We start from the raw sequence: 21,747 nt of genomic DNA, 5'->3' as shown, positions 1-21,747 counted from the left end.
TAGATCCCACTATGGCTGGACGATATAGGATTGTTGAATCTGTCCTTTCCGTTGATGACATAACTCAAAGATCTCACAATCTGCGAGACATTTATGTCATAACGAGTAACGCGGATTCAACAAACCAATTCCTGGCATCTGTGGAATTGATCCACAATTCGTCGGAATGCTGTAATGAGCGGATGTACCTTGCATCGCGCAATACAGTATCCGATGGGAAAATGTGGAGGTGTACTGTTTGCAGGCAATTTCGTAGCATTAGGCAAGACTCGTTTTTCTCGGGTTCACACCTACCATTGACTCGTCTCGAGTTGATGCCATTACTGGGCGAAAATTGAATGTAAACAGTGTTGTGATGAGTGAAGTTGGAATTGGACCAGAGGCAATTGTCAACTGGTACAATTACTTCCGCGATGTTCGTGCTATGTGGTGTTTTGACCACCTGTGCAACTTGGAGGCGAAGATGTAGAGATCGACATATCCAAGTTCATGCACAGAAAACATCGTGGTAGTTATCGAGAAGGTCATTGGGTTTTGGGAATGGTTGAACGGGAAAGTCTGAGATGTGTCTTAGTTCCTGTGGAAAACAGAAGTGCAGCAACATTGTTGCCTATTATTACCCGCCATATTTTGCAAGGAACTAAGATTATCACAGATTCCTGGAGAGACTATAATAGCCTACCAAACCATTTCACTGTCAACCACAGTGTCACCTTTGTGGATCCCAACGATGCCTCAATCCACACAAACACTGTGGAAGGGATCTGGAGTCACGTGAAATCAAATGATCGGACGATGCATGGAACGTCCGATAATTTGTTTTCAACATATTTGCATGAATTTTGTTGGCGACGTTACAACACCAGTAATACTTGTATGACCTTCATAAAATGTATTAGTATTATCCTGTATGATTTCAAAAATGTGTTTTATGAAGTTCATAAAATGTGTGCTGTTGTTAAATTTAGTCTCAAATTCATGGGAATCTGTATAATTTTATATTTATTATTATTATTTTTTTTTTGCATCTTAGTAATTTGTATTTCTTTTCTCCAGACCTTATAATTTGTATGATTTTCAGAATTTTAAAATACCTTTACAAAATTGTCTTCTACACACGGAAATAACCCGCGCAAACAAAATTTGGTCTGTTTAATTTTCTTATTCGTCTTTTTTTTTTTTTTTTTCAATGGGTTTTGAATTGGTAATCATTACATCGAGAGTCTGAACCAAATTAAAATAACAAACAAGAAACAAATTGCTACCACACACAATTAATATTTCCATTTCCTTCTCTGAAATTTGCTTCCACAAATTTCAAAACAAAAGTGCATTTTACAGAAATAAGAGAAAAGGTTAGAACGAACTCTAGCTACTTATACATATGTAGTGACTTCATTTGGACATAGATTAAATTCGAACCTAAATCGGTCAATTTCTGCTAACGAATAAACTGCATTGTTCTTTGAATTACTTTGCTAAGTCAGTTGATGTGTTTTCCATTTGACTTAAAACCTTTCCGGGTCTACATGGACACCACACGAAACAATAGCTATCGCGGTGATATACCTCTTTTTCTACAGTCGGCCGAAATGAAGAAGTGACAATGCCACCTTCACATTCTCTATTGACAGCATCTAGCATTACCTACTCTTTCTCTCTCTACTGACAGAATGATAACAAAACACATCTTGCTGTCGACTACAATCAGCGAGCAAAGTTTTTGTCATTACACGCCACATGGTTGGTACACGGCGAGACGGCTACGACGATTGGTGACAGACCGACGTTATGGTTGAATACATCAACCACAACGATACAACTGGTTACCCACAACGTGATTCGAACACAACAAGCCTGCCACAATTGCTGACCCCCGAGCTACAGAATTGCAGTCTCCGTTACCTTATCCATTACATTTGGTGAGCTCGACTTCAAAGACTTACTGCTACTGCATCGCATGACCTCTTGAAAACAAAGTCCATGCCAGTTGCATCAACAAGTATTACAGGACTCGGAAGTTTCACGACGCATAGTTTTCAGTTCCATTGTCACACTACACGAAAGGAATGAAGTCACCTACTCAATGGACACACACCAATTACATTCCACATGGCAGACAATGTACTGCAACCCGATGCACAGATCCACTAGGGAAACAGTTGCCATACCTAAATGCAACATTTAGAACAGCTATCCGACCAAGAGAACTAACCGTTTCTCACTTTTTAGCATAAACCTTTCACAGGACACTATTACCAACCAGGTTTTGTCCTTTTCGTTACTCATTTTGTACTGTTCATTCCTTTTTCTGCACAATACAATGCTTACACAGGCATACAGGCATGCTTGCACCCAGTTTCTGTGCACATCTATAGACTCTTAACTTTTTTTTCCTTTGCATGCAACTCTTTTCTCATGAGAAGGATATCTCCTCCACACTTTATAACTCTCCATCTTTCTCTTAGTATTTCACCATCGTCGCATCAACAGACATTACTCTATCAGTCCCTTGCCTGATGCCATAATGATGAAAACAGGACAAGTAGAAAACTAAGGCTGCACAGTAGCAGTTGAGAAGGCACATGTAACGGTTAAATAAAAAAAATATAGTTTATAACTTCGACCACTGTCATTATTCCATTGAGTCAACCTCATTTTCTACATAGCATACTGTTACATAAACATATATGCAAACAAGCAAAAACAAAAAACTTGCCATCTCTCTCTCTCTCTCCCTCTCTTACACGTACATGTATATGTACAAAAAGGTATGCAATAGGTGTACGTAGGTGTGTGTTTTTGTGTGTGTGTCACCGAAGCCATGGTGGCTGCCCCCTCGTTATCGAGTATGGCCATTGCACGAAGCTTAATCAATGTTGTTATCGTGCAATGCCTGTGCAAGATTTTTTTTAAAGTGAGGAAAGGCTGTGCACTTAGTCAATCTCACTCACTAAGCAACAACAGCCATAATCCGAAAAGAAGAACAAGTCAACATCATCGGTAACCACTGAGCCGCAGGTTTTATGTCGGAGTTATCCCAGTTACCTGAGTTTCCTTCTAGAAGGATGCCCTAACAAAGGCTAGGAGTCCTTCACTCCCAATGGTTTAACCGCGCGATCGGGTATTCAGTCCGATTATTTCTATATCCCCGCGCATGATACAGCCTTAAGACATTTATTGTATGGCCGTTGACTCTCATGAGTTACTCCGAAGCCATACATACATAACCATCTCTCTCCTTTTCTCTGTCATTCACTCACGACAAAAAGGGAATAAAAAATTTTCAGTTATCTCTCTCTCTCTCTCTCACACACACACACAAACACACAGCAGCAACATTACTCTCTCTGTCTCTTCACACACACTAACAAAAGCACTTCACTTACCACACTTTCTGTCACGCCACCCCATCAAACACTCTCTCTCTCACACACACATGCACGCGTGCTCTCACGCGTACATCAATTCTTGCGATTCCCGCCAACTTCACAAGAACTTCCCTCATACAATCGCGCTCTCTGTCGTTTTTCCACATGTATTTATTGACAGTATGTTTTACAAACCACATTAAAGTTTCATCTGAATACCTTAAATTGCCTATTAGTGGTAAGTTTAGTTCGTTCCTGAGTTATAGATTCATAGGGCCAGTTTACATGGCGCATATATTTTTCACGCGGGTGGGATGCTGGTCCGTCGCAGGATTACTCATTTTGCTAATTTAGTGGACTGTTCAAGAACACAACGCGTCACCCAGTCCAGTAATTGAAAATGCCATCTTACGAACACCCCTAATCACTAAGCCTCGCGCCTGCACAAGCGTCGATTAACTTGAGTGAATTATTTTAATGCATCTTATGCGAGCGCTTCATTAATATTTACGATGTTAAATTTTATGTATTAAAACCATACGTATAATTAAATTTGAATATATTTAAACAAAAATATTCAGCCAAAACATCTAAAGGTACATGTAATTAGCATCTAAAATTATTTTGTTAGAACTAAAAGCATAACATTCCTATAATAACTTTTAAAAACTAGATGGGAGAGTGTTCAGAACCGGGTAATTTATTGTGGAATACAGGCATGGCTGTGCGGTTAAAAATTCGCTTTGTAACTGTGGTTTAGGGTTCAGTTCCACTACGTGGTGCCTTCCATATAGCCCCGATCCCAATACCTTGTAAGTAGACGAGAAGCTCGTCGTATATATGCACATATTTTATAACGTTACGTTGAGAATTAAGTATTCGACAAAAACTTTCTGTGAATTTTCCGAGGCCTCTCCCCTACCCGCTTTCGCGAGCGCACGTTTTTTCTTCATATTTGTTTAGAGCAAGTTGTTTTACATCAATAACACTAGTTTAGCGGGATCTTTTCGGTTTGAACGGCAGTTTTTAACATAATTTCTAGGTAACTAAAAAATTTTAAACTTCGAATACTGGTAGAATGTGTTTATAAAACATCATTTTCTCTTGGGTTTATTGAGAAAATTCTATCGTTTGTAAGATATTTGTTGTTTTTTTTTCCTGCAATTTCAACCAATCACTACCTCTATTGCAGTAAAAAGAACATTCTGTGCCGTATGAATATGTCCCTCGTTTAAGAAACGACTGGGTTTATTTACATTTGTGAAGAAAAAAAGATACCCTTTCCTCCACCCCTAACCCTAAACTAGATTGAAATGCAATAGATCGATACTAGGGTTATAATTATGGGTGACAATTTCATATGACACCGCTAGAAAAACTGCCGTTCAAACCTAAAAGATCCGTTTACCGGCCATGTTTTGACGATGTGAATTTTTCGAGGCCTCTCCCCCACCCCCCTTTCGCAAGCGCTCGTTTTTTTTTCATATTCGTTTAGAGCAAGTTGTTTTACACCTATTACACTATATTTATTTTGTTTCTTGGCTCTCGTGAGGCGACTCGGAACATTCTCGATGTGAATTTTCCGAGTCATCTCCCCCACCCCCAATTTACCAGCGCACATTTTTTTCATATTCGTTTACTACATGCTGTTTTACACCTATTACGCTATTTTTTCCCCATTTTTGTGGCCGGGTATTAACAATGAGTTTCGGATCCTGTGAGATTGATCGTGCGAATTTCCCGTTCGCCAGCGCGCATATTTTTTTTTTTTTCGTATTCGTTTACTACATGTTGTTTTACACCTATTACACTATCCTTGTTTTCATTTTTGTGACTGGGTGTCGAAGTGGGGTTACTGGATCGTGTGAATTATCCACCTACCCCCGTCACAAGAATTGAAAAAAAGAATAGTGTAATATGTGTAAAATAATGTGTAGTAAACGAATATCAAGAAAACATTTCCACGACTGACAGGGAAGTGGTGAGAGGACTCAGAATATTCCTGATGTGAATTTTCCGAGTCCTCTCCCCGCCCCCACCTGTTCGCCAGCGTGCTTTTTTCCCCCATATTCGTTTACTACATGTTGTACGTCTATTGCACTATTTTTTTTCTTTTTGCTTGAGTCAAACGCTTTAGTTTGACCAAGAAGACTTTCCAAATATGTTTAAAATGTCCTTCAAAACCTTTACTAGGTTTTTCCCTAACTTATATTTGATGCTTCCATTTTTAACAATCTCAGTCTGCTCTTTACATTATGACTTCAACAGCTTGGCACTTTACGTTCTCAGTTCAAATCCTACCAAAGTCAGTTTTGCTTGTTGCTCTCCCAGGGTTGGATAAAATATAATTAAAACAAATACTGGATCAGTGTAATAATTATTCTCAATTGCCTTGTGCCTAAATCAGAAACTATTTAACGATCTACTCACAAGTGTGGTGTGGCTGCCTTCAGATTTTGTAGACCAGGTACTGCTAATTGGATATTTTATCCTCTAGTTGTTTCAGTCATCAAATTGCAGCAATGCCAAGGCATCGCCTTGAAAAAGTTTAGTTGAACGAATCGATCCCAGTACAATTTTTTTTTAATTTTAAAGGGCAATCTTTCGAGAGTGGTACACATCATTCGTTCAGTCACATAACCTTCCATTAGCTGAAAAAGATGATGAATGACGTTATCTCCTCACATCAGCACTGTAGACCGACGTCAAAGAATGCTTTTTTTAAAACCTGGTACTTATTCTGTCGGTGCATTTTGCCGAACCGCTAAGTCACAGGGACATAAACACACCAGTCCCGATTGTCAAGCAGTGGTGAAGGACAAACACTAACACAAAGACATACAAACATAGATATATATACATATATGATGGGTTTCTTTGAGTTTCCTTCAACCAAGTCCATTCACAAGGCTTTGGTCGGCCCATGGCTATAGTAGAAGAAACTTCCCAAGGTGACACGTAATGGGGCTAAACCTGGAATCATGCGGTTGGGAGTCGTAATTTGAAAGAGCTGCTAGTAAAAGCAACTTAATCTGGATGGTAAAAACTGGAGTGTATTTCACAAGTTTGATTAGTGGTGCCTATGTTGGAGTTAATGACATTGTTAAAATCAGAAATTTTATTCTTATAACCGGCACATTATCGCAAAATGGGAATGCATTTAAGTAGGTGATCAAAACGGCGAGCAACACTGGAAGTAAAAAATGTCTAGATACTTTCGACATTATAATCTTAAATGTATTATCTCTGATACAGAAACATTTCCAAAAGTGATTAGGTTTTATTTGCAAGAATTGAACAATTTACTATATAGAAAATTAACGTTTTTATTATAACTTTTGCAGGGGTTTTAGGAGCATTAAACTGTTTTTAGCGAAATTTTGGAATAGCTATCACCACCTACAATGAAGGAAAAGAAAAAGGGAACAGTAGGGGGGTGGGTGGTAAAAAATTAAAATTTTGGCGGGCAAAAAATGTCAGAATCGTAATTCCCATCTATGAAAACACGAGAATTTTAAAACTGGGCAAAAGGAAAAAAATGTTGGAGGGAGAAAAATCTAGTTCCATGCCCTTTTCCTTCTCCATGGGATAGTGATAGCTATTCCAAAATTCCAGTTATTTTTCTTTTTACCTCAAGCATAAAAAAATAAGGCATTTATTAATAAAATAATGAATAAGAAGCCTTAAAACACTTTCACGTTAAGCGTAGTAAAATATTTTCCTCTTATTTCTATGGAAGTTGTACTAATCATAGTTCCAATGTATATATTCACACACACACACACACACCAGCAATGCATCCCGGCGTTGCCCGGGTGTTATGCCCTACAAGCACATTCTATTATTTTCTCCTTTCTTATAGGCAGAATCGACACAGCTGATATGTAGTTAATGGCATGGAAGTTATTGTTTGTTTAAAAATGAAGGGGGAGAGTATATTTTGCATGAGAGTGCTTTCTGTTCTTAAGAAGAATCACAAACGATGTATTATTTGTTTCATCGTATAAAAGGGGGTTAATGTGATTTTGTCCAGAAATCCCGTTTTCAAAATGTTAATCCCCCCCCTATCCTCACCGCAATTACTTAATTTGTAACATTTTCGATTTTTTAAATCTACGTATAAAATACAGAGATTACGAATCTGGGAAATACATATATTTTCCTAAAGAAACACTCAGTGCCCCTTCCCCCACCTCACCCGTCCATCACCTACTCACTTTCACTTGTCTGTTTCCAGCATGTGTAGAATTCTATTGAAATAGCAAACTTAAAAAATACCAGACCACCACCAGAAAACCTGATGTGCTAGAAACAACAGGTAAAATGACAGTTTCTGAAGAAACTTACCCGCTTTCCAAAAAGCTAAAAATGAAACATTAGAAGTATGTAGCTTTTTGAAAGTGGTGAGGTGATGGGTGAAATTCTTAAAGATTCGTACTCTCTGTTCTTTTACCTCCATGGATTACCAAGAAAAAATATTTGAAAAAAGTGAAAAATGAATTTGGTGTGGAGAAGGAGAAAATTAAAATATTGAGAACATGTTTTGTCAGTGAAGTCCTAATGTCTTGTATTGCAAACAGGAATTGGAAGAAATTTTGGGAAAAAATAAGGCAACGGAGCCGAAATGTCACGTTGGACATGCTAGAAAGAATAGGTAAAGGACAGGATTTCTGGGACAACTTTCTTTTAAATTTATATTGAAGATCAGGTTTTTAAATACTCTCATCACAAATTCAAATTACATAATAGAAAAAGATCATTTCATTTGGATTTGAGCTTTAAATTTGCTTGTGCACACTGCAAGAAATAACATAATTTGCACAGTTTTACCTAGAGTGTGGTGTGTGCATGCGTCAAAGGAAGTTTGAAGAAGCAAAGTTGTCAACTCGACATCTATGGGATTGTATGATTGTTCATTAATTTCCATAAAATTCTTTTAATTTCTTTATACTTTGAAGAGAGCAGAAATTGCAAGAGAGGATAAAGTGAAAAAGCGACATTTGTTTTGAAGTGAGAGGAGTAAGTAAAAGAGGAGAGAAAGTGAAAGATGTACGTGTATATGAAATGGACATGTGTGTGTATGTGTGAGAGAGAGAGAAACAGTGAGTGGAGGTGTGTTTTGTGATGTATGATGTTTTTGCATGTATGTGTGACACTTGCTATCTATTTGTTTATCTCTCACACACAGACTCATCTTTCATATACACATACATAAATAGGCGGAGGTAAAGAATATGTACACCACCTGTTTTCGGTGTAACCCTAACCCTAAACGCCTAGTGTGCATATTCTTTACCTATACATATATCTTTTTGTGCGTGAGAGAGAGACTCTTTCCTCATAACAGAGAGAGAAATTGATGTCTTTTAATGAAATTTTCTTGGTTGTGGCTTATTTTAATGCAATATTTATGTGTACATTTTCATAAATGTTTGTCCGAGTAGAATTCTACACATGCGTGGAACTTCAGACGAAATTGAAACATTAGAAACAAATTGAAATGTCCGAAAATGACCTATAAATTGTCCGACCCGCGTTGGGGCTGAGGTTATTTTAGTTGTTAAAAAGAGTTGAGTGAAAAACAAATTATTTGGTAGATAATAAGCAGCGGTTGTCTAATAACTCTCAATGGTGTCAACCAACTGTCATCTGGATCAGCTTTTTATTTTTGTAAAAAGTTTTTATTCATTAACTTTTGTTTTAAAGTGAAAGCGAGGAGAAAGTGTAAAATGTATGAACATGTATATAAGAAGTGGACGTGTGTGAGAGAGAGAGTTCCACTTACACATATATGAGAACACACGTTTATTCGCACTCTTTCTCTCACATATGCACGCATGTACATACAAAAAAGATGTATGCATATGCATTGATGTCTGTACGTATACATGACAACACACTCCTTGAATCACTCTCTATCTTTCACTCTTCCTCTCTCACATACAGACGGCCATTTCGTATACACGTTCATACATCTCTCATTTTCTCATCTCTTTCACCTTAGAACATAAAGTAAATAAATAAAAATTTTTTACAGAAATTAACGAAGGCAGATGACAGCTCTGCAAGCCAAAAACGAAAGCTCGCCTAAGCAACTTTCTTTATTTTATAGTACAGATGTGCCTAATTCGGAGAAACATTACTTTCATTATTTATACATCATCAGTTTCTTAATCGAACACTGTAATTTTGGTTGAAATCGAAAGTGTGAAACTATTTTCTTTTTATTTACATTTGACGGATATTTGTCCTCATCTTGTTAACACAACGTTTTGGCTGATATACCTTCTAGCCTTCATCATGTCTTGGGAAAATTTCGAACCTGGTTCTAATTCCTAAGGTGTTTTTCGTCCTCCTCCTCCTCCCCTTCTTCTTCTCCTTCTTCTTCTTCTTCTTCTTCTTCTTCTTCTTCTTCTTCTTCTTCTGCTCCTCCTCCTCCTCCTCCTCCTCCCCTTCTTCTCCTTCTCCTTCTTCTTGAGCATGTGTGTATATAGACGTGTGTATGAATCTTCTGTGCGCGCGTGTGTGTACGTATATAGATGGGTGGGTATGTGCGTATATTAGACGTGCATGCTCCCTCCCCTTACTTAGCAGTCATTCTAATAGCTCTTTTGTCTTAATAACAGTCAATCACACAGTAATTTCCTTTTGTTTTAACGGTCATTTTCATAGCATTTTTTTCGATGGCCCGACAACTAAAGAGATGCCGGCGTGGGTTTCCACCCTGACATCTGAAACTCGGAGATTTATCATGGCTACTGAATAATTGTCACTTATTTACATGATAAATATGTGTGTGTGTATATATGTATATATATATATATATATATATATACCCACACAGATACAGGAGTTGGACGAAATAATGGAAAGACCTTAAAATTTCAAACAAATTAATTTTAATACGGGGTAGGACCGCCTTTGGCAGTAATTAAAGTTTGAATTCTACGAGGTATGGACTCGTACAAAGTTTGAATTCTTTTCAAAGGAATTTTTGTCCATTCTTTAGCTAAAACAGTCTCCAGTTCTTGTAGTGATGGTGGTGGAGGATATCGACCCCTTACTTGCTTTTCTAAAATGCACCGTAAATGTTCAATAATATTGAGATCTGGGGACTGTGGTGGCCAGATAAGATGTTCAACTTCACTAGAATGTTCCTCATGCCATTCAGTAACAACTTTAGCTGTGTGAATTGGTACATTATCATCCTGAAAGATTGCATATCCCTCTGGAAACAGTTCCACAATCTTAGGATGAATGTGATCAGATAAAATGTTTAAATAGTCTTGACTATTAATTCTGCCATGAAAGGAAACCATTAGGCTGGCAGATTTCCAAGATATAGACCTCCCCCGATCATAGATCTTCCTCCATGTTTAACAGTTGGAAGAAGGCAGTCTGGGTCAAATGCTTCTTTTGGCTGTCATCAAACATATACTCGGCCTGTGATCAGAAATAAAGTAAAGGATGACTCGTTTGAGGAAATAACATTTTTCCACTGCTCTAGGAACCAATTCTATTGATTTTTACTCCACTCTAAATATTTTGCAACGTTTCTTTTTGAAAGTAGTGGTTTTTTGATTGCAGCCCTCCCTTGAAATCTGGTTTTTGTGGAAACTGGGTTCTTGAGGTGGTCATTAAGCTCTGCAGTAATTTTGGGAGCTGTACTTTTGCAATCCTTTCTAACAATTTGCGTAAGAGTCTGACAGTCCCTATCTGAAAGTTTGGGTTTTCTTTCGGAGTTTTGTTTCAATGAGGAGGTTTTTCCTTCTTTCTCAAAGGCTGTCATTACTTTCAAGGTTACTTCTTTATACACCAAACATTTTGGCTGTTTTCATTACTACGCTAGTGCCTGCCATACAAACACCAACAATTTGACCTCTTTGAAAGTCCGATAGATCTGACATTTTAATGAATTTTAATTACCTTTTTTCTGATGATATCCGAAAAGAAATAGTAATTTTAGCAAAACATATTAAGCAACACTAATAATAAAAAACAAAAATAAACAAGCTTTTGACAGTTTTATAGATATTTCAAAATTATGTTATGCTGCTAGGTGTTTCCATTATTTTATCCAAACCCTCTCTCTCTCTCTCTCTCTCTCTCTCTCTCTCTATATATATATATATATATACACACACACACACACACACACACACACACACACACAAACACACATATACACACACACACACACATATATATATGCTCCACACATGGCTTTGACCACATGAAGTAAAGAATGGAACTGGTAAAATACAGACTATGAACAATTAGTGTATATTTCACCAAGCTTATTGTACCATTTTTACCTAAATTCATATATTTCATATCATTTATTGAACTTTTAGGCTAAGATGCAGTGAACTGTCATAAAAAAAAGATGTAATTGAATTGTTCTAAATATAACGAAAGTGAAATTCGATAGAAATCAGAAGTGACGACTGACATCCTATAATTTCTAGATAATTTTGAATGTACGAAAACCATACATATTTTAAAAAAATTTTATCTAGTTTCAGCTCACGAGCTGTGGCCATGCTGGGGCACCGCCATTTGGTGTTGCTACATGATTTTACTTCACGAATGCTTTTTAGCAACTGCCATTTGGTGCATGAGAGAGTTCGATGCAGCTGCCCTCATCTGCACCTCCTGCCGTGAAGTTGGTTCATCCGGGACACCTGACAGGAAGAGATCCAGTCCTACTTTAAAGACATCCGCATCCACCCCATGCAGGTCCCTCAGGTTCTTCGGGAGGATATTGAAGAGCTGTGGGCCTCTGAAGCCCAGGCTATCACAGTATCTTGTCCTACATCTTGATGGCAAATTTGGAGTCCTTGGCACCACGCAGTGGCGCCCAGTTCTGGCATTTGTGTAACTCTCGATGCCAAAGTTTGGGACAAGTCCTTCCAGGATCTTCCAGATGTATATTATGGCATATCTTTCTCGCCTATGCTCCAAGGAATAGAGTTTTAATCTCTTGAGTCTTTCCCAGTAGCTTATATGTTGCACAGAGGCTATCTTCTTCGTGTAGCTTTGTTGGATCGCCTCAAGTTCTGTGATCAACTTGACACTGGATGGTGACCATAGCTGAGAGCAATAGTCAAAGTGGCTTAGGACAAGTGTCCTCCAGAGGACCATCATGGTTTCTTGTTCTCTTGTTCTAAAGGTTCTAAGAATCCATCCGGCCAGTCGTCTACATTTCATTGCCAATTTAGCAACACGTACATGAAAGGTTGTGTCGTCACTCATGTAAATACCCAGGTCACACACTGATTGTGCCTCTGGGATTGCAATCCCTCCGGGTCCAGTGTATTCATTGGGTATTGCATTTAGTTTTGCATGCTGATAGCATAAAGCTTGAAACTTTTCAGCATTGAACTGCATGCTATTCTTTTCAGCCCACTTGTATATTTTATCCAGCTCACATTGCAGATGTTTAGTGTCTTCAGGGTTCTGTATTGCCTGTGAAACTTTTGTATCATCTGCATAACTTGTGATCGTGGCTCTCTGCGTGGCTGAGGGCATGTCTGAGAGGGCCATTATGAACAGTAGTGGTCCCAAAACAGTGCCCTGCGGAACACCGCTCACTATTTGCGTGTTAATGGAAGTGGCCACCTGACTTCTATCCTTCAGAAAGTCATGAAGCCATTCTACCAGTTTTCCAGCTATGCTAAGATCACGCAGTTTGTGACATATCATTCCATGATCGACTTTATCAAAGACCTTTGCAAAGTCGAGATATATCACTTCCACATTTGATGCAAACAATCACTTCTCGGTTCTGTTCGTTGATTGGTATAAAGGAACGATACATGTCAGCTGCCACTTTTGAAATACTTAATACATTACTTGAATCTACCTGTACATGTGGGTCACTGTGGGTGTGGCATAATGAGGGAGTTTTATGTTATTTTTATGAAATTTTGGGATGTCACTCCCAACACTTTTGGTTTCTATCGCAATTCACTTTCACTTTTTTATAACGGTAAACAGCATGTTACCTAACTATTAAACATATAGAGTAAAATTAAAGAGTTTTTCAAACCTCCATTTATTAATAATTCTAAAATTATATAATATAGAAAAAAAAAAGTTTGTAAACAAGTTATTTGGTTAACATTTTATTCTCTCCTTGTAAAAGATGAATTTTTCTCTATTCCTGTATATTCAAAAACCCATCCAGATTTAAATAAAAAACATGCTTCAAATAAAAAAAATATGAAATTTTGTATTTGCCTTTTCTGATTCTTAATGAATATTTATTTTCAGTTTGTTTCATTTTGGTGTTTACCATTTTATATGTACAAAGATTGAAATATTACATTTCTTTGCCAAATACATACATCTTTTTAAGGATGGTAGAAAAGTGACAAATTGGCAGTGTTGGAAAGAAAGCTTCAGAGAAGTGGCCCAGGAACAAAATTTGTTTAGGGGATGCCAACTCAGGTCCAAATGTTTTTTACAAACAAGGCCGATTTTTTCTTCAATCTTTATATATATATATATATATATATATATATATATATATATATATATACCGGAGTAAACACATAAATGTGAAACAAGGTGGAAAAAAGAGTACTCAAATACCAGTGGTAGAGTAATATGCTTTATTTAAAGCAGCAGAAAATTCAACAAAATCTGTTACTCTGAGTTTCTCGTTGCCGTGATGAATATATATACATATTATATATATATAATATATATATATATATTATATATATATATATATATATACATATATATATATATATATATGTGTGTGTGTGTATATATGTATATATATATATATAATCTGTATATATATTATATATATATATAATATATATATATATATAATATATATATATATATAATCTGTATATATATTATATATATATATATAGAGAGAGAGAGATGGGTCACTTGTATTTCAAGGAAATGAGGAAGTGGATAGCTGAAATGTGAAGAGCTCTTGACTGTGGAGTATAATAGTTCATCAATTGTGCTAGTATTGAGGAGTTGGTGTGGTTGTTGTTTTGTGGTCATATTGATGTCCCATTCCAATTCAAATGACTTCAATTTCCAGTGAGTCTTAGATTTGGCATGACCATCAAGTCACAAGAGCAAATATTTTTGGTTACCAGTTTACACCTTGAAGAGCTCTGCATCACCCATGGTCAGCTTTACATTGGATGTTCAAGAATAGGAAGAAAATTTTTTACATCTTTGTACCAAGTGCTAAAAACAAAAACTTTGGCCCCAAATAATGCATAAATCCATCTTGATCAAGAGGTCAATCCATTGCAGAAGATATGGTCAAATATGGAATTTTAAAAAATTGAAATAAAGGCATTCTATTGTAAAAATTGTTTGGCAGTGACTGGGTACTCAGATAGTTGCTATATATAAAAGACATGTCTGTCACTGCCTAAAAACATTCTTTAAAGATAGCATGTTAGTACTAAGTTATAAGGTTAAAAAAGTAATATTTGTTGTATATATTAGCTTTGGAATCTGCTAATTTTCACATTTGGTGTTGGTGAGATGGAGTGAATTATCTGTCTGGGTTTTGCCATATTTTCAAGTAAAATAAAGAATGCATTGTTAATGAAAACAAAATAAAATTTAATAATTAATGGTTCCTATGTTTGAACGAAATAATTTTCTTATGTCAGCCACGAGCTAAAAACTAAGAACTAAGAATAAAAACTGTCTAATAATAAAAAAACTGGAAGATAATTGCATTTTATATTGTGTATTATGCATTTCAATGAAAATAACAAAACCCAAACCAAGCAAAAGAAAAAAAAAAGTAGAATATCAGATCATACATATTGTGAGAAGATTGGAGTAGTTTACTATTATCTTTGTTGATATTTATATCACTAAGTCTTAAATCAAAATAGGCAGACATAATATCATAAACATGAAAAAGATACCGACATGAGGAGAATTAATGTTTTAAATTAGAAGGTAGCTAAAAAAAGAAAGTAAATTATGTTAGCTTCATCTTTATCTTAAGTAAGGTGAGACATGCGGACCATCATTATTATCGTCATCATCAATTTAGTATCCTCTTTTCCATGTGTGCATGGGTTGGAAGGAATTTGTTGAGGTAGATTTTCTATGGTGAGATGCTCTTCCTGTCACCAACACACACCTATTTCCAAGTTAGGTAATATTTTCATGGCCAGGCTTGTCTTTTCATGGAAGACTTGGAAATGAATGACAATGCTGCTATGATTGTGATGCTTGTTTACAAACATTGCATAATCTCAGGATAAGGGAAAATACAAATGTGCACATATACATAGATATATAGAAATATGGTTGTGTGGTGAGAAGCTTGCTTTAAGGCGGTGAGCTGGCAGAAACGTTAGCACACCGGGCGAAATGCTTAGTGGTATTTCGTCTTCAGCTATGTTCTGAGTTCAAATTCCGCCGAGGTCGACTTTTGCCTTTCATCCTTTCAGGGTCGATAAATTAAGTACCAGTTATGCACTGGGGTCGATGTAATCGACTTAATCCCTTTGTCTGTCCTTGTTTGTCCCCTCTATGTTTAGCCCCTTGTGGGCAATAAAGAAATAAGAAGCTTGCTTTCCAACCACATGGCTCCAGGTTCAGTCCCACTGTGTGGTACCTTGAACAATGTTTTTTGGTCAACCAAAGCTTTGTGAGTATATTTTGTAGATGGAAACTGAAAGAAGCCTGTCATATATATATATCATAATTGTTTAATATCTGTTTTCCAAGTTTGCAAGATGCAACGAAAATTTTAGGAAAATAAAAATAAGAAATAAATGTTAAATTATAAGGCACAAAAAGAAAATGACTCCCCCCAGACACAACAGCTTATGCTTTATCTTTTACGTGTTAAAGTCAATGAACTGTGCTCATGCTGGGGCACTACCTTGAAGCGTTTAAGTCATACAAATTAAACCCAGTACCTAGCTTTTGAAGTTTGGTACTTATTCTGTTGACCTCTATTGCCAAACTGCTAAATTATGAAGGCATAAACCAAACCACACTGGTTGTCAAGTAGTAAGTGGGAGACAAACACAAGTGTGCATGCATGCGCACAAACACACACACACACATACACACACAACTGTACTTATACATACATATATGGCACCCTTCCACACAGTTTCTGTCTACCAAATTCACTCACAAAACATTAGTAAGCTTGGGCCTATTGTAGAAGACATTTGACCAAGATGCTAGGCAGTGGGACTGAATTCAAAACCTTGTGCTTGCAAAGTGAGTTTCTTTATCACACAGCCATGCTTGTTCTTATATATCCGAAATTACATTATCTAGTGTATCTTTGTCTTTTTCAAGCCAGTAGGAATGCGAGTTGATGGAAATCTAGTTGCTATATCTTGCAATATAGAGTGACCTTCTAAAGACTTGTTGATTCATGCAGCTTTAGTAAGTGTAGGTAATGTATGCACTGAGGGAAATAGCTTCATATCTTTGTGTAATTGTATTTTCCTATTGCACTTTATGTTGTTTTTACATAATCAAATTGGCAGGACAACATTTTGTACCCATTGCAATGACATTTGAAGTCCTGCAGTGATCTGTTCTTGGTTCTCTGTTATTTGTGGCATGTATTAATGAAATAGATGCCAACTTGCAGAAGTTTATTGTATTAAATACTCTTTACATTGTTCATGTTGTCTGCTATATTAGTTTCAAATCTTGATACAAGGCCAGTAATTTTGGGAGAGTAGGTAAGTCGATTACATTGACTTCAATGCTTGACTGATATTTTATAGACCCTAAAAGGATGGAAGTCAAAGTCGATTTCAATGGGATTTGAACTCAACATGAAAGGGGATGAAATGCCACTAAGCATTTTGCCCATTGTACTAATGGTTCTGTTAGCCTGCTGCCTCCCATTATGTGTTATATTAAGAGATAATCAAAGTACTAGCACAAAATTCTATAGCCTTTGCAATGACATTTGAAGTCCTGCAGGGATTTGTTCTTGGCCCTCTGTTGTTTGTTGCATACATTAATGAAATAGATGCCAACTTGTTAAATATGCAGACACCATTATGCTGTACATTGACATAAAAATTATAGCTCTGATATGCTATAAATCTTTCTTACAATCTAACCTGAACACAATGCAGCAATGGATTGTTGACTGGCAACTCAAGCTCGCTGTTGATTGACAAGTACACCATTATACATTAGGGGGGGATATTCTTACTCCCTCCATAACACCAACCTTAAGTCTAGAGGTGAGTGTGGCCTAAGTTTTATTAGATGAATCACTTTTCTAGAATCATCAAAATGGTTGAAGGTGCCTTAGTATCACTCAATAATTCATTTGTCAGTTATTCATACAGTAGTTCATTTTAAGGATTTAGCAAAAGTGACCGATAGATTAAGTACCAAACTTTAAAATAAGTCCTGAGTGTGATTGTTTTTGACCATAACTCTTCAGACCAGTACCCCAGTGTGGCTGCAGTCCAATGACTCAAACAAGTAAAAGATAAATGGTCATATTCAGGATTCTTTGTTAGGATAGCTGCTGCCGCCACAACCACCATCAAACAACCCACCCACCTACTTACCACTACCATCACCATCATTACCATCACCACCACTATCACCATGATTGATTATGCCTAAATGAAATGAACCTGTATTGGCTTGTTCTATATTAGATCCATTTCATACCAATCACCTGTGATGCAAACCTGTCATTTTAAAGTGATCTAAATTGAAACTATCCATCAAAATTTCATTTGTCTTCCAGACACCAGCCAAATAATGACAGAATTATTTTACTAAATTCTTCATTATCTTAAAATTGACTGAAGCAGAGACAGTGCATTTCAATAGAAATATGGTAACAAAAGAGTAAAATCTTCCATCAAAATTTCATCTTCATTATTGTTCCAAACACCAGCTAATAATCCTTTCTACTGTAGGCACAAGGCCTGAAATTTTGGGGGAGGAAACAAGTCGATTACATCGACTCCTGTGTTCCACTAGTACTTAATTTATCAACCCTGAAAGGATGAAAGACAAAGTTGACCCCGGCAACATTTGAACTCAGAATGTGAAGGCAGACAAAATACTGTGGCATGCTAATGATTCTTATTTCTTTATTACCCACAAGGGGCTAAACATGGGGGGGGGGCGACAAACAAGGACAGACAAAGGGATTAAGTTGATTACATCGACCCCAGTGCGCAACTGGTACTTAATTTTTTGACTCCAAAAGGACAAAAGGCAAAGTCGACCTCGGCAGAATTTGAACTCAGAACGTAAAGACAGATGAAATACCGCTAAGTATTTTGCCTAGTGTGCTAACGTTTCTGCCAGCTCTCTGCAAGCTTCCCACCTTATAATAATAACAGTTATTTTACTAAATTCTTCATTATTTTCAATGTTGATTGAAGCAAAAACAGTGTAACAGAAATGGTAGTGACAAAAACTTAAAGAGATTTAAATTAAAGCCTTACCTCAAAATTTTGTGTTAATTTATGTTGTAAACACCAGCTTTTGTTACCAGAAATATGCTAACAAAACCGTTAAATAAATATAAAGTTGATTTGAAGTAAAATACATACAATCATGATGTAGTGAGTTCAATTCCTGAACTGGGTTGTGTGTCGTGTTCTTGAGCATGACACTTTATTTCTTGTTGCTCTTGTTCAGTCAGCTGTAGAAGTGAGTTGCGATATCACTGGTGCCAAGCTGTATTAGCCTTTGCCCTTTCCCTTGGATAACATCAGTGGCATGGAGATGGGGAGGCTGATATGCATGGGAAACTGCTGGTCTTCCATGAACAACTTTGTCTGGAGTTGTGCCTTGGAGGATATCTTTCAAGGTGGAATCCCGTGTCTTTAAGGTAGGAAATGTAATGCAGTGATGTTCATACTTTTTCCAGTGTGTTTAGCAGTATTATTGAAGAACATGGCTTGTGATTGAAATGATTGAAGTGAAATAACTTTTAAACTGAAACTGCAGCATCGTGATGGTTGTTTTGTGGTACTTTGCTTTATTTACTAAATTGATATTCAGTAAATAAGATGGCAAGTTGGCAGAACTGTTAGCATGCCAGGCAAAATGCTTTTTTGGCATTTTGTTGTTCTTTGATCTGAATTTAACTTCCACTGAGGTTGACTTTGCCTTTTGTCTTTTCGGGGTCAATAAAATAAGTACCAGTTGAACACTGGGGTCAGTGTAATTGACTTACCCCCTTCCCCAAATTTGTTGGCCTTGTGCCGAGATTTGAAACCAATATTAATTTTGCAATTGTTTTATCATTTCAGGTTCCAACTGTAGTCATATCTTGAATATGGACAACATTCATTTGCTAGAAGTTCAGTCTCCTCAATTATCCTTTGAAAATTCCCATGTAAAGGCTCCAGGTGAAATAACAAAAAGTAGTCACATGCTTTTTCCCATGCAACTTACAAATGAAAACTTTTACAAACACACTTTTGTGATAAATTCAATTGAAAATTTTGAAAAGTATGACACCAAAGAATGCTTATCTTCTCAGCAAACAGATGACAGTCCTCTGACAGTAATCAAACATGTGAAAGAAGAATATTTTCCTAATGATGTTATTGAAAAAGACATCTCAAAGACATTTTCCAAACATCAATTGATATCAGGTGCAGAATTTACAAACTTGAAGAGAAAGTATTCAAATACGAACCAAAGCTTTCTTTACACAGGATCTTCTAAAATTTCTTCAGATTTTATTAAAGGTAATCAGAATTCATCAAAGAAGATTTTAGTTTCTCCTCATCCTTTTGAAATAAAAGAAGAATCTGAAAAATATGATGTAAACAACCTTCAACCATTATTTAATGATGTGTTGATGAAGAAGTTTCATTCACCAATTCAGAATCTGCACTCTCAAAGTGGAGCTGGCCTTATTAACACCACAGAAAGTCCTTACCAGCAAACTAACTCTGTTGATTTACCAAATTCTCATAAATCATTCCAGCAACAAGGGACTCCTTCTCTCTGCCATCAATTCACAAAAGAAAGCTCGAGAAAACCTCAAAAAGAAAATGTGAAACCTTTGACAGAAAGTATGTCAATATTTTTCTATTTAGAATATCATAATTGGTTTTTTTTTAATGTTACTGTTCTTCATTGTTCTTGGTATTTTTGCCTTGCTCTTCTCATTTTCAATTAAACTAAATCCATTCCATTTACTTCTTGTGCATGCATGTGTGTACAGCGAAGTGGCAGTTTCAAACTAGTTGTGGATCTGATGGCATAGAAGCAACTTTCTATGGGTATACTGGGCTTCATATATTTTACCCCAGTGTCACTTTAATGTTGCTTTCTTCAACATGTCACATCACTGAATAAATTTCAACATGTCTCATCACTGAATAAATTTCAACATGTCTCATCACTGAATAAATTTCAGTGTTTTTGTTTTATAAACTTGCCTTCTGAATATTCTTTATTCATGTCTCTTTAAGAAATCACTTAAAGAAAAGTCAACTCATTTGATTAATATCAGCTTCCACTCTGTTTCATATAAAACCCTCAGTGTATATAGTAAGTTATGGGTTTTTTCCTGTCTTGCACACACGTATATTTGGTTCCTGTTCATATGCAAGATTAATCCTTGTTATCCCTTGCTTGCACTCATTACACTACTGAATAAATTTAATTGTTTTTGTTTTATAAACTTACCTTCTGAATATTCTTTATTCATGCCTCTAAGAAATCACTGAAAATGGATTCTTTCTATGAATTGCCTTCTAAAAATGCTAATTACACATGTTACAGCTCAATCACATTACATATACATTTCTTTATTGCCCACAAGGGGCTAAACATAGAGGAGACAAACAAGGACAGACAAAGGGATTAAGTCGATTACATCGACCCTAGTGCGAAACTGGTACTTTATTTATCGACCCCGAAAGGATGAAAGGCAAAGTCAACTTTGGCGGAATTTGAACTCAGAACGTAATGACAAACGAAATACTGCTAAGCATTTTGCCCGGCGCGCTAATGTGTCTGCCAGCTCGCCGCAATTCCTTCCAACTTACATTACTGACTCACCATGTAAAAGTCTAGTTTTATTTTATTTTGTTCATTGTGAAGAACCCTAACGACGAGCTACTTTTTATAAATCACTTTTTTTTCATTGTTTTCTAAACTTGAGAAAAATAAGTAGGGGGTGCAGATTTTGATTTTGCACCTACAAAAATTTTAGAGGGTGCATTTGTACTCTCTGCACATTGTTCCTGGGCCCATACATCCATCCATATATAATGACAATCTTATTTCTGTTTCCTTCTACCAAATTCACTCAAACAACTTTGGTTGGTCTGAAAGCTATAGTAGAAAACACTTAATCATAGTGCAATGCAGTTAGGACTGA

The 21,747-nt window shown here is 36.5% G+C and overlaps 1 protein-coding gene across 2 annotated transcripts in view; it reads left to right on the top strand.

Annotated features, from left to right (window-relative positions):
* Window positions 1-19,663: 19,663 nt before the first annotated feature.
* The window catches only part of LOC118763066 (putative uncharacterized protein DDB_G0267840), a 45,998-nt gene continuing 43,914 nt past the window's right edge, over window positions 19,664-21,747 (top strand). For both annotated transcript variants that reach the window (XM_036502307.1, XM_036502308.1), the window contains exon 1: window positions 19,664-20,431. In XM_036502307.1, coding sequence (XP_036358200.1) covers window positions 19,684-20,431 — 748 coding nt within the window. In that variant the 5' untranslated portion in view covers window positions 19,664-19,683. The remainder of the gene's footprint in view (window positions 20,432-21,747) is intronic.

This window comes from Octopus sinensis, linkage group LG4, assembly GCF_006345805.1.
Source record: "Octopus sinensis linkage group LG4, ASM634580v1, whole genome shotgun sequence".
Taxonomy (NCBI): Eukaryota; Metazoa; Mollusca; class Cephalopoda; order Octopoda; family Octopodidae; genus Octopus; species Octopus sinensis.
Note: the sequence above shows the minus strand (reverse complement) of the source record. Positions and strands in the feature narration are given on the sequence as shown.